Here is a 14980-nt window from a genome sequence, read left to right on the forward strand (position 1 = left end):
ATGCATCCCAGAACAAATATAATTGGCTCACTTCGACTGCTGTCCGTAATATGAGAAACAGTCTTAATTTATTATCTACAGATATTAAATGCAACATGACCTAATACGTATATTTTATCGATTATTAAAATGCCTGGTCAGTTATAGCCGACTTCAGATTTATCTCTTCTCTCGTAAACGTGTGTATGTGTGTATGTATTGTAGCTTTGAGCTATATATATATATATATATATATATATATATATATATATATATAGTGCATTGCTTAAATGAGAAGAGGGACAGTAGCTTCAAGGAAGAACTTCGGTTTACCTGAAGTGGGATATTGGAAGCAGATGTTCACAAAATATAAGAAATATGTCAAATTTAGAATATTGGAATTTGACATTAACCAATAAAACGAACCCCTTTTTCCCACCTAACTGACGTCAATCAGATATTTTATCCAACACAGTTCTTGGAAGATTCTTTAGAAGACTAAACTCTAGTTCTATTTTTATTTTTATTTTTTTACATGCCATTTTAATAACTACCAGTATATATATATATATATATATATATATGCATATATATTCTTTTTCTTTTATTCAATATTTCTATTTTGTTCTATAAAACATTACTATTATTTACAATTGTAGTAATAGTGATAATTAAAGAAAACAATTGGGTAAAAAAAAAAATTTTCTTGGCCACCCCAAGTTATCTTTGCTTAGAGAAGTCGCTCTTTAGAAAAAAGGAGGCAGATATTGACGTTTAAAAATGTCGGATAAAGGTGATGTTGACGAACCGGCGGTGAGTGAAATGTCACCAAGCGAGGACGACAGTTTGATGCTGTGTCAAGAAGACGAAGAAATGGAGCCTGAGGAAGGAGATGACAGTAGTTCTGAACTGGATTCCGAAGATGACGATGAAGCAGAGAAAGAAAAAATACGTTGTCTAGAAGAGCAAGTAAGTAATTTAACAAATCCCTCTTCTTTCTATTTCATGTATTTTTATGTTTTTGTTTTACTTTCTTAATTTAAGTGTTTATTATTATTATTACTGTTGTTATCGTAGTGTTATTGAGTTTGGAACGGGGGTAGATGCCCTAGTTAGTAGATAACCGAACTAAGGAAGATTGCAGTTGTTTTTGTCCCTCTTCAAATTCCAGAAGGCTCGCATTTTCCCTCTTCGTGTTCGATTGAATAAATAACTACGAGACATGTTTTAGGAATCGGTTCAGTAGACTCTTTATCAACCTTAGAATTGTGTCATTTTTCTTTAACTTTATCAAAAGAACTATTGAATATATATATATATATATATATATATATATATATATATATATATATATATATATATATATATATATATATAATCCCCTTGTATATGTGTGTAATGTAACGTGTGTGTTGTGTGTTAATTTTTTTTTTCTGTACAGATTTATCGATAAAATAATCTATAAGAAGATAATCAGGTGAGATAACACAACGAACGTACAATGGAATCTTAAGCGTTCTCTTTGAAATGACCAATATATATATATATATATATATATATATATATATATATATGTATATGTATATATACACACATATATATATATCAGATTACCGTTGCTTTTTATTATTCGTTTTCTGTTCTCCGCCTAGCTATATCTATAGCACAGTTCTCTAACAGTTGACTACATTCTTTTCAGAAATCCTACTCTATTTGTTTTCTATAGTTACCCTATACAGACAGGCATCTTTGTTATTGTTGTTATTTTCAAATTTAAAACGGAAGAATAGTTAGCCGCATATTAATTACTATGCATTTATATTTTATTTTAAGACATATATATATATATATATATATTTATATTTATAATCATAATATAAAGTAAAACGTGGTGAATATAACGGAACGAAAACCCTAAAATTGTTTTAGCTTCTTGTGATAGTTCCTCCTCCATATAGATTTGTCAACATAACATAGAGTTACGTCCCTTATTATTAATGTTTTATTATAAATGAAATAAATACAAAAAGCAAGAGAAAGAGTTTTATAATTTTGTGTTACACAAATTTTGAAACTGATGCCAAGTTCTAAGATATTCACGAGCTAATCATAACTTTTCCAAAGAAAATGCACTAACTTTTAAAATCAGATGCTAAAATTTCTTGTCTTAAACCAAAATAATTGGATAAATTAAAAACTTCTGAAGACTTTTAGTCGAACAATCCGAGCCCAGCACTTTTTTCTTTTTTAAAATCTGGTATTTATTCTACCGTTCCCTTTTGCCCAATCGCTTAGTTATGGGGGACAAAAAGAAAAACAGAACCACTAATTGTCAAGTGGTGAAAAATACAAAGACAGCGCGCACGCGCGTATATATAAGCTGGTGAACGACCAGGTTATTAGATGTTGTTATACTTCGCTGGTCAAAAGGCACATTGCCTTGTTTTAGCTTTCGGATGATGCCACCTTGCTGGTCAGGCGAGCAGGCCAATATTTTCCCTACTGGTCTGAAGGCTAGTCCATCGCAGGGTGACCCGTTTACAGCTGAGTAGACTGGAGCAACATGTAATGAAGTGTTTTGTTCAAGAACACAATGTGCTGCTTGGTCCGGGATTCAAACTCATGATCACTCGATTGTGAGGGCAACACCCTAACCACGAGGCCATGTGTCCTCACATGCACGTGTGTGTGTGTCATACAAACTATGCCTAATCGGACTGTAACTTAGTGCACAGTTCCAGTCAAACTGTCTAACCCATATCAGCACGGAAAGCAGATGCTAAATGATGATGGATGTATGTACGTGTGTATGTGTGTGTATATATATATATATATATATATATATATATGTATATAGATACATACACATATAGGCGTGTGGTAAGTAGCTTGCTTACCAACCACATGGTTCTGGGTTCAGTCCCACTGCGTGGCATCTTGAGTAAGCGTCTTCTACTATAGCCTCGGGCCAACCAAAGCCTTGTGAGTGGATTTGGTAGACGGAAACTGAAAGAAGCCCATCGTATATATATATATATATATATATATATATATGTTTGTGTCTGTATTTGTCCCCCCAAACGTCGCTTGACAACTGATGCTGCTGTGTTTACGTCCCCGTAACTTAACGGTTCGGCAAAAGAGACTGATAGAATAAGTACTAGGCCAACAAAGAATAAGTCCTGGGGTCGATTTGCTCAACTAAAGGTGGTGCTCCAGCATGGCCACAGTCAAAAATGACTGAAACATGTAATAGAGTAAGCATCTTCATCAATCAAAAGATGTTTTTTTTTATTTCCAGTCTTATGTGAGAAATATGTTTGAGCGTAGAACAACACTACCTTGCTTGAAAACAAGTGAGGATTAACAAGAAGGGTCTCTGGTCGTAAGAAATGGATCAACAAATTCTGCCTGACCCATGCAAGCAAGGAAAAGTGGGCGTTAAATGATGATGAGTGTTACCCTATTAATTAATACTGGTTATTGCTCTCTTTTGATAGTAAACAGTAAAGTTGCTTAGGAACCTCGTTTTGGTGTGAGATCCTTCTTCATATTGTGTTTTTCTTTTTTTTTTGTAACAGATTCTCAGTTACCCTTATACATATGCTCCACATCTGGATTTAATCAGAGCACTGAGACAAGCCGGAGAACTAGAGAGGTTGAGAGCAGCGAGACAATACATGAGTGAAATATTTCCTTTAACTGAAGGTAAGTCAGATTCCAAATGAGAGAATATGCTGCATGGTACCAAGTAACAAGTGCTGGATGCATGAATCTCGCTCTTTGATTTTCCCACTTTAACTTCTGTGTCTCTGTCATATGTTCTCCGAGTAGAGTTTATGCAGGATGAGTTTATTGTACTACATTTTTAAATTCTGTGTTCTTTGTTTCATTTCAGAATTATGGCTGGAATGGTTGAAAGATGAAGTATCTCTAGCAACTGAAGACGATCGTGAAAGGATTGAAAAGCTTTTTGATAAAGCTGTTTCTGATTACCTTGGTACTTGTTTTATCTATATCTCTCTCTTCCTTTACTCAACCATCTCATTTATATTCTGATCCCCGTCTCTTGTGAGTATGCCCGGCACTCTGCCACCATCTCTATCCTGCTGTTTCCCACTCTCTCTCTCCTGTACTTCCATCAGGTTCAGTAACCATGTATTTCCTTTACAGCAGCACACCTGTTTCTGTCTTCATTCCTGATCTCTCTCTCTCTGGCCAGGTAACCATGTACTTCTTCTACAAGACACCTGTTTCTGTCTCTCTGTCTCACTATAGCCTTTCATTGTCTGACACAAGATCACCTCTTCCAATGCACCCTCCCCTCTCAAAAGTGATTTTTTTTTTTGTCTTACCTGGTGACCCTGTCCACGTAAGTACTTAAAAGTACCCAGTCCACACTGTAAAGTGGTTGGTGTTCAGAAGGGCATCCAACTGTAAAAACCTTAGAAAAACTGACCTCACCTGTGTTTGTGCCACATAAAGAGCACTAAGTCCCCTCTGCTGAGTGGTTGGTGTTAGGAAGGGCATCCAGCTGTAAAAATCCTGCGAAAAGAGTTACAGAAATCTGGTGCAGGCTTCTTTTTTGTTGTTGTTGAACTAATAAGAACTCGTGACATTCATACTGTTATCAGCAATAATTTTTACAATATTTTGTGAACCACAGCAATAATTTTTACAATGATGTTTTCTGATATAACAGGTCATTGACCTTGTTATATCAGTGAAATCAAACATTTTATTGGTTGATCTGATGAATTTTAATATTCAAATTTCTCGAACCATCTATTATTCTTAACTCTCTAACATTTACAATTACAATGTGCTTGGCTAGATATCTCTTTAGAATCTTCTAATGAAGCTACATAATGAATGGTCAATAGAATGAGTAGTAGTTAAGTACTTGGATTGATCATCATCATCGTTTAACGTCCGCTTTCCATGCTAGCATGGGTTGGACATTGATATAATAGTATATTCTTTTCCTCACAAATCTGTGGTCTTTCACCTACATTATGATTAGTATTAATGGATTAATTGAAAATAGTGTAAAACATTAAAAAGGGAGTCAGCACTGCTGAAAATGTACATTATTGAAGATGATCATTTTTTTTTCTGCCTGTTTCTTTCCTTTTAAATCAAACCTGTGTTATCCTGTTCTAAATAGATCTACACTATTTCCTTCTGTCTGTCTTACAATATAATACTGTCCTCACATTTGGGACAGTGTTTCTGCTACACACAGACATCCTAGATCACTTTCAAAGAATGGCCACTTGACTAATTGACATGAAGTCACTCACAACATATCTCAATCCAACCTTTCATTCACAGAAATGTGCTGTATCTTCTCTGCTCTTTGTAGCTGAAAGGTTTTGTGTTGCCTCTACTCAGTGCTCCCAATTCATCTCTTCTCATCTCCTTACCCATATTGGTTTTAAATTTTGGAATAAGGTCAGCAAGTTCAGGAGGAGGAAGTAAGTTGGGTACATTGACCCCAGGGCTCAGCCGGTACTTATTTTATCAACCCTGGTAGAGGCCTTGGTCTCAGGACCATTCATGTCTAGAAACTGAGTTTGGGGTTAAGCAAGGACATGTTCCCTGTAGAAAATCCAGCTCCAAAAAAAACTTCATGATAGCAAAGGAGAATGGGCACCAGCCAGCCCAATAGTTGGGGTGGGCTGCACCTGCCTACCTCGGTTGCTATGGCATTTAGGTAGATCTGGCCACCCCATTAACAAGGACAAAACCCGAATTTAAGACACACGACGATGATGATGAAAGGATGAAAGACAAAGTTGATCTTGGAATCCAAGCTCAGAATGCAAAGGTGCATGGAACACCACTAAGCTTTTTGCCTAGTGTGCTAACAATTTTACCACCTCACCACCTTCTCATTACCTATACTGTGCCCACCACCACCCTTCTAGACCCTGCTCTAGTCACTACACCCAGTCCTTCCTCCACGCAATATTGACCTGAAAATTCCTCTCTACACGTTTCTCCTGCTGCTGTAAACTTGCAAATGTTTAACACAAATATTAACCACATCAATTTTACCTGCTTTAGAGGGTCTACAAAGGCTCCCTTTGGAGCAAGTTGTCCCTTCCTCCAAGCCAAACCAGTAAAAGATAAAACCTAGTTTTGCCCCTAAGCATTACCTAGATCTTATTAAAATAATCCTTTCTTAATTCACCATCAATTAAAGTATTTATTTTATGGTTGTTATTATTGTTTCCTTCTTGACTAATTCTTTTCTGTTACTTTTATTTGCTCATATTTAGCTGTTGATGTCTGGCTAGAATATGTCCAGTATGCCATTGGAGGAATGGGATCACCAAATGGTATTTCTCATGTAAGAGCTATTTTTGATCGAGCTGTCACTGAAGTTGGACTTCATGTTGTGAAAGGTGCCAACATATGGGATGCTTACAGAGAGTTTGAAAATGCTATTTTAGCTGGTCTTGAGGTATGTCGTTTCACTTATTTAGTTGCTTATTCTTTCATAGATGTGGTTATGTGGTTAAGAAACTTGCTTCTCGACCTCTTGGTTCTGAGTTCAGTCCCACTGCATGGCACCTTGGGCAAGTGTCTACCTGTATAATACAGGGCTGACTAATGCTGTGTGAGTGAATTTGATAAATGGAAATTCTTTTCTTTTCTAATCTAGGCACAAGGCCTGAAATTTTTGGGGAGTGGGGGGGCAGTCAATTACATTGACCTCAGTATGCAACTGGTAGTTAATTTATCAATCCCGAAAGGATGAATGGTAAAATCAACCTTGGCAGAATTTGAACTCAGAACGTAAAGACAAACAAAATACCGCTAAGCATTTATTTTTTCATTGCCCACAAGGGGCTAAACATAGAGGGGACAAAGAAGGACAGACAAAGTTAAGTCGATTACATCGACCCCGAAAGGATGAAAGGCAAAGTCGACCTCGGTGGAGTTTGAACTCAGAACGTAACAGCACACGTAATATCACTAAGCATTTCGCCCGGTGTGCTAACATTTCTGCCAGCTCACCGCCTTTACAGAAATGGAAATTGTGAGAAAGTTCATGGTGCTGGTACCAGATGAAAAGCACCCATTACACTCTGTAAAATGATGATGATGATGGATACAGAACTGTGAATGAATGACCATACATCCACTTACAAACACTAGGTTGAGATAAATGACACTGTAAAGTGGTTGGCGTTAGGAAGGGCATCCAGCAGTAGAAACTCTGCCAGATCAGAATGGAGCCTGGTGCAGCCATCTGGTTCGCCAGTCCTCAGTCAAATCGTCTAACCCATGCTAGCATGGAAAGCGGACGTAAAATGATGATGATGATGATGATATATGGCTGTGTGGTTAGGAAGCTTTTTTTCCCAGCCACATGGTTTCGGGTTCAGTCCCACTGCATGGCACCTTGGCAAAGTGTCTTCTGCTACAGCCATAGGCCAACTGAAACCTTGTGATTGAATTTGGTAGGCAGAATTTTCTGTCATGTGTGTAAGTGCTTGTGCTTCCTAACAGAGGAAGCACAAGCACTTATATATATATAAGCAATGGAACCAGGTGTGGCTGCTGGCCTTGCCACTTCCTGTCAAACCGGCTGACCCATGCCAGCATAGAAAACAGGCATTAAATGGTGGTGATGATGAATGATATATATCATCATCATCGTTTAACATCCTTCTTCCATGCTGACATGGCTTGGACAGTTTGGCAGGATCTAGCCAGGCAGGAGCCTTCCCCATGCTTTTCTGTGTCTGTTTTGGCATGGTTTTTACAGCTGGATGCCCTTCCTAATATCAACCACTCCACAGAGTTGGGTCATGCACACACATACACAACAGCATTCCAAGCTTCCATGCTTTTTCTATCTACCAAATCTGCTGGCAAGATATTGGTTATCCTGGGGCTTCAGTAGTTGCCGAAGGTGCTGTGCAGTGGGGCTGAACTCAAAACCATGCGCTCGCAAAGCAAGCTTCCAAACCACACAGCTATGCTTATACCTGCTTAACCACTATTTAATTACTTTTATGTAGAAACATGTCGTCGTAAATATTCCAAATAACTCTTTTATTTGATATCCTTTACTCAACACTCCCTTATCTCCAAAACAAAATGTTCCATGATGAATAAGAGTAAATACTTTAGACTACATTTGATTTTCTCGTCTTCCTTTTGTCTTTGACAGCCAGAAGAAGCAGACTCAGGCAAGCCTAATCCAGCATATATTGAACAGAGATCTCGGTTGGTTTCACTGTTTAAGCGCCAACTTTCAGTGCCGCTCCTTGGTAAGTCTTCTTCATAATTGACCATTGTTGTCAATGATTTTCTTACATTATTTCATTTTTTAAGAAAGTAATTGATCATTAAAAGGTTTCTTCTGAATGGTAGTACAAAACATTTTGGTGCTGCCTGTTTAGCAATGCTAGTTCAACATTTGGTTATTTGACATCAGATTGGAGCCTGGTGTAGCCATCTGGTTTCACCAGTCCTCAGTCAAATCGTCCAACCCATGCTAGCATGGAAGGCGGACGTTAAACGATGATGATGATGACATCAGCCATTTAAATGTTTTTTTCATTCTCTCCCTCCTGCCTCTCTCTCTCTCTCTCTCACTCTCTCTCACTCACTCACTCTCTCTCTCTCTCTCTGTTTATGTGCATGAACATCTAGTTACATTTGTATAACATGTCTGACTACAAATCAGAAGATTCCAGGTTTGTATCTGGGCAAACTTGTATTCATTTTTTTCTGTGCTGCTGCCATGTAAAAAGCACCCAGTACACTCTGTAAAGTGGTTGGCATTAAAAAGGGCACCCAGACATAGAAACCGTAGCAAAACAGACAACTGGAGCCTAGTGCAGCACTCCAGCTGGCCGGCTCCTGTCAAACCTTCCAATCCATGCCAGCATAGAAAACAGATGTCAAATGTTGATGATGATGATGATCTCTCTCTTTTTGTATATTCTTTTCTTTTATTCTTTTATTTGTTTCAGTCATTTCACTGTGGCCATGCTGGAGCACCTCCTTTTATTGAATAAAACCTAGTAGTGTTAATACTCCATGTGTAGACAGGAATTTGGAGACTGTCCCCTTTCTGAAACCTCAGAACTCTCTTCCCATTATGACACATAAACACATGTTCCTTATATAATATTGTTATATTCTAAGGCAGCGAGCATGCCAAGTGAAATGCTTAGCAGTGTTTCATCTGTCTTTACGTTCTGAGTTCAAATTCTGCCGAGGTCAACTTTGCCTTTCATCCTTTCAGGGTCGATAAATTAAGTACCAGTTGTGTACTGGGGTCACTCTAATCGACTGGCCTCCTACCCCAAAATTTTGGGCCTTGTGCCTAGAGTAGAAAAGAATATTGATATATTCTGTTATAAAGCTGAATAGTAAGTTTTCTTTTTCAAGAATGCTATGATGTGAACATTATTATTCTTGCAGGAATTAAAGAAACATACGCTGAAGTGAAGGAATGGTTCCCTGAACTGGCATCGGACAAAACCTTCCAACAGATTTACCAGCAGACACTCAGTAAATTGGAAAAATTAAAACCTTTTGAAAAAGAACTGGTATGTATTACCAGGTTGAGGAAAAAGTTTGTGCACCATGTTAAAATAATGATTTTTTTATGCAAGTGTTTATTCAAAAACAACAACAACTATTCTTCAAAATAAAGACCATCATTTTCCACGACCTTCTGCCAATGATCTGCAAGCTTTCAGATTTGGTCAAAGTATCAATCCTTTGGTTTTGAATCGAAAATTTAACAGGCTTCTTCAACTTCATTGAATGACTCAAATCGGCAACCTTTCATAAAGTGTTGCATTGATCGGAAGAGACCGTAGTCAGATGGAACGATGTCTGAACTATAGGCTGGATGCGGCAGAACTTCCACACCTGGTCTTTCTGGTGGTATGCGGCTTTACATTGTCCTGTTGAAACAAAGCGTGTTTTCGATGAACAAGTCTTGGGTACTTTTCAACCAGCGCATCGTAGACTCAATCAAGTTGCACCATATAAAAATGCATTATTTTAACTCAGCGCCCAAAAACTTTTTCGTCGACCTCATATTTGTTCCATATGAGAAGTTGTTTTGCAATCTCATCAGAGGTATGTGATTAGTTTTTAATTTGAAGGCAGATAGTTTGTTAGTTTTGTAATTTACATTTATGAATTAACTTTCCTGTGTAGCCTCATTCATGAGTGTGTCAGTTATTTATATTTGCTTACAGGTGCAGGCATGGCCTTGTGGCTAAGAAGCTTGCTTTCCAACTATGTGGTCTTGGGTTCAATCCCACAATGCAGCACCTTAAGTATGTTTCTTCTACTATAGCCTAAGGCCAGCCAAAGCCCTGTGAATGGATTTGGTAGACAAAAAGACAGAAACTGAAAGAAGCGAGCTGGCAGAAACGTTAGCACGCCAAACACAATGCTTAGCGGTATTTCGTCTGCCGTTACATTCTGAGTTCAAATTCCGCCGAGGTCGACTTAGCCTTTCATCCTTTCGAGGTCGATAAATTAAGTACCAGTTACGCACTGGGGTCGATATAATTGACTTAATGACTTAATCCCTTTGTCTGTCCCTTCTATGTTTAGCCGCTTGTGGGCAATAAAGAAATCAGAAACTGAAAGAAGCCCATCATGTGGGTGTATGTGTGTACCTATGTCTAGATATGTAATGCTTGTAAATGAGCTTCATCATCTTACAAGTGTGGTTGTTTGTTTTCAGTCTTTCATGAAAGACTTTCTATGGGAAAATCATTTCCTTGCTTAAAAACAGGTATGGGTTGGTGACATGAAAGGCATCCAGCTGTAGAAAAAAGTCTGCCTCTATAAATTCCATCTAACCAATACAAACATGGAAAAGTGGGCATTAAGTGATGATGAGAAATTCCTTACTGATGTGGTTAGGGTGGGTCTAAGATACAGCATCTTTCTACTATAGGCACAAGGTCTGAAATTTGGGTTGGAGGCTAGTTGATTACATTGACCCCAGCGTTGAACTGGCACCTAATGGTTATTTAAAAATTTAAAGCACACATCGTGATGGTACCTGTACCAGTGGAGTGCTAAGAGCACCGTTCAAGTGTGATCATTGCCAGAGCAGCTGTCTGGCTTCCGTGCCAGTGGCACGTAAATAGCACCATTTGAGCATGATCGTTACCAGTGTTGCCTTCCTGGCACGTGAAAAGACATTCAAGCGAGGTCATTGCCAGTGCTGCTGTACTGGCTCTTGTGCGAGTGGCACATAAAATACACCATTTCGAGCGTAGCCGTTGCCAGTACCGCCTGACTGGCCTTCGCGCCAGTGTCATGTAAAAAGCACCCACTACACTCTCGGAGTGGTTGGCATTAGGAAGGGCATCCAGCTGTAGAAACTCTGCCAAATCAGATTGGAGCCTGGTGCAGCCATCTGGTTCACCAGTCCTCAGTCAAATCGTCTAACCCATGCTAGCATGGAAAGTGGACGTTAAACGATGATGATGCTATTGTTATTTTATATTTTATTTTGAGTTAATCAAGAGAAAAGGTGCAGTGTCCATGGCCTTTATTGGCCTTTCCTCGCATGATATATTGTTACGGTTGATGTTGAATTTCACCTTATAAAAACCAGTTTGTGGGGAAAGGTGTTCCAGTGGGTTGCACTCTGGAGAAGGACTGAGACTTAGATGTTTTCCCTCAGAGATGCAACAAGGGAGGAGTAGCTAAAGTAGACGATGTGCAAGAGTGGGGCAATTAGTTTGTGTTTCTTCTTTTCTTTCTTTACTCTGTTGACCGTTTGTTATGTTGGAATATTTTCAGGCTGCAACAGATGAGTATTATGCCAAGATGGAAGCTTATTATAAATACATTGAATATGAACTTAGTCTGGACGACCCTGCCCGAATACAGTGTATATATGAACGGGCAATCACACATGGATACCTGAATGCAGAACTTTGGCTCCAGTATACACGCTATTTGGTGAGTGTATCATTAGTTAATTGTTTTTTTTTTGTTTTTGTTTCTTTTACTTTTATCTTTTGTTTCAGTCATTAGACTGCGACCATGCTGGGGCACCACCTTGAAGAATTTTAGTCGAACAAATCAACCCCAGTGCTTGTTATGCTTTCTTGTAAAGCATGGTGCTTTTTCTGTTGGTCCCTTTTGCCCAACTGCTAAGTTACAACACTGGTTGTCGAGCAGTGGTAGACAACAAACACATACACAAAGACACACACACACGCACGCACATGATGGGCCTCATTCAGTTTGCGTCTACCCAATCCACTCACAAAGTCTTGGTTGGCCCGAGACTATAGTAGAAGATGCTTGCCCAAGATGCCATGCAGTGGGACTGAACCTGAAACTATGTGGTTGGGAAGCAAACTTCCTAACCACACAGCCATGCCTGTGCCTGTTAAATTTCTTTTTAAAATTGTTATTCTGGGAAATTTTATAAAAAAGTATACAGATGCAGATTTGATTGTGTGGTAAGAAGCTTGCTTTCCAACTGAATTTGAACTCAAAACACCAAGAACCAGAACATACCATAAGGCATTTCATCCAAGTCCAACAGAAACTGAGAGAAGCCCATCATGTATGTGTGTGTATAATATAAACACACACATACACATATATCCATTCTACTGATTGATTGGTTGGTTGGTTGGTTGGTTGGTGTTTGGAAGGGCATCTAACCATAAAAACCCTGCCAAAACAGACACAGAAGTATGGTGTAGGCTCCTGCCTTGCCAGCTCCTGTCAAACCGTCCAACCCATGCCAGCATGGAAAGCGGACGTTAAATGATGATGATTGTGTGTTCCACTACTGCCTGACAGCGGGTGTTAGTTTGTTTACTTTCCTGTAACTTAGCAGTTTGGCAAAAGAGGTTGATAGAAAAAGTGCCAGGCTTAAAAAAAAAGTACTGGAGTTGGTTTATTCATTCTTCAAGGAGATGGCCCAACATGGCTACAGTCTAATCACTGAAGCATATAAATTTTAAAGGAAGACAGATGTGGTTTCAATGACATTTGTTTTACAATTCCCAGCAGGTCATAAGACTATATGGAAGCTTTCCTGTCGGTTATTAGGCAAAAAACCTTGAGAATCACTTTAGTAATGAAACACACAATGCTAGTTTAAAAATTTCGTTCCTGTAGAAACTTGGAATTTGACTCTTTCAGATTTACTGAAAATTTTATTTGTTTCTTTGTATTTAAGGACACCAAGTTGCCCATCAAAAAGGTTGTTCTGGCAGCTTACGAACGTTCTGTGAGAAATTGTCCTTGGAAAGCAGAACTGTGGGGTCGTTATATCTTAGCAATGGAACGACACAAGGAACCAGATGTGAAGATAACAGGTAAATATCACTGATGTTTATACATCATCATTGTCATGTTGTATCTCTGTCCAGGCTCTCTTTTACATAATTACATCACAGGCAAGAATACCTCATTGTCATGTTGTTATGTTGGCACTCCGTCGAGGGTTCCAGTTGATCCGATCAACAGAACAGCCTGCTTGTGAAATTAACGTGCAAGTGGTTGAGCACTCCACAGACACGTGTACCCTTAACGTAGTTCTCGGGGATATTCAGCGTGACACAGTGTGACAAGGCTGACCCTTTGAGTTACAGACACAACAGAATCAGGAAGTAAGGGTGTGAGAAAGTTGTGGTGAAAGAGTATAGCAGGTTTGGCCACCATCCCCTGCCGGAGCCTCGTGAAGCTTCAGGTGTTTTCGCTCAATAAACACTCAGAAAGCTCGGTCTGGGAATCGAAACTGCGATCCTATGACCGCGAGTCCACTGCCCTAATCACTGGGCCATTGCACCTCCACTACATCATTGTCATAACCAGTTTGTGTTTTACATTCAGCTGATGCTAAGCTGTATATTGTTTCATTGTATTAGCTGGGTTGTACATCAAATCACTGTCATACCAGGCTATAAAGTATATCGTCATTGTGTTATTGCCAGGCTGTATAATACATCATTGTGACATGGTTAGCATTACCATCATCATCATGGGTTTGATGAATCAACTGTACATCATATTTTCAGTTAAACTGACAAAACAACAATTTTCACTGTTACCTGTGCTGATATATATATATATATATATATATATATATTTATTTATTTTCTTTTCCTTGTTTCAGTCTATTGACTGTGGCCATGCTGGAGCACTGCCTTTAGTCGAACAAATCGACCCTGGGACTTATTCTTTGTAAAACTAGTACTTATTCTATCGGTCTCTTTTGCCAAACTGTTAAGTTACAGTGATATAAGCACACCAACATCGGTTGTCAAGCAATGGTGGGGGAACAAACACAGACACACAAAGACACACACACACACATGAATAATATATATACAATGGGCTTCTTTCAGTTTCCGTTGACCAAATCCACTCACAAGGCTTTGATTTGCCCGAAGCTATAGTAGAAGACACTTGCCCAAAGTGCCATGCAGTGCCACTGAACCCAGCACCATATGGTTGGTAAGCAAGCTACTTACCACACACATATATATATATATATATATATATATATATATATATATATATATACCTGGGCCTATTCCCCATTTTTTTCTAGGAGTGGGTAGCCACAGCAAGATACACACCAGGCGTCCCATTCATTTCCCAGCTCAAAAAGGCGAGTCCTGTTCTGTGCTCGGGTCAAGGCATAGAACGCAATCCCCACCATCAGCAGCAGGGCCCGACAGCATATACTGGTTTACCCCCGCCGCATCATGCTGGTTCTGTACCCCTTTGAGAAACATCAAAATTCACTCATCCGTCCACAAACACTTTCCAAGCTTTCCTATTATTTGTAAACTTTTGCCTCTCTCACTCCAACACCTCTGACCACCAAAGCGTTCCTTACTCCATCCATCCACTCAAACTGAGGTCTGGTTCTCTGGTTTTGCTGCCTACCACTTCTGCCTTCATCACCACCTGTGCTGGTGCCACGTGTAAAGCACTCAGCACACTCTATCGGGTGGTT

General features: G+C 39.0%; 1 protein-coding gene across 1 annotated transcript in view; it reads left to right on the forward strand.

Annotated features, from left to right (window-relative positions):
* Positions 1-707: 707 nt before the first annotated feature.
* LOC106879309 (spliceosome associated factor 3, U4/U6 recycling protein) overlaps positions 708-14980 on the forward strand; it is a 53078-nt gene continuing 38805 nt past the window's right edge. Inside the window, exons 1-8 of the mRNA XM_089363821.1 lie at positions 708-948; positions 3561-3687; positions 3878-3979; positions 6264-6448; positions 8168-8267; positions 9430-9557; positions 11791-11952; positions 13193-13331. Of these exons, the coding sequence (XP_089219947.1) occupies positions 760-948; positions 3561-3687; positions 3878-3979; positions 6264-6448; positions 8168-8267; positions 9430-9557; positions 11791-11952; positions 13193-13331 (1132 nt within the window). The 5' untranslated portion in view covers positions 708-759. The remainder of the gene's footprint in view (positions 949-3560; positions 3688-3877; positions 3980-6263; positions 6449-8167; positions 8268-9429; positions 9558-11790; positions 11953-13192; positions 13332-14980) is intronic.

The sequence above is a fragment of the Octopus bimaculoides genome, chromosome 1 (genome assembly GCF_046866305.1).
Source record: "Octopus bimaculoides isolate indiv1 chromosome 1, ASM4686630v1, whole genome shotgun sequence".
Lineage (NCBI taxonomy): Eukaryota > Metazoa > Mollusca > Cephalopoda > Octopoda > Octopodidae > Octopus > Octopus bimaculoides.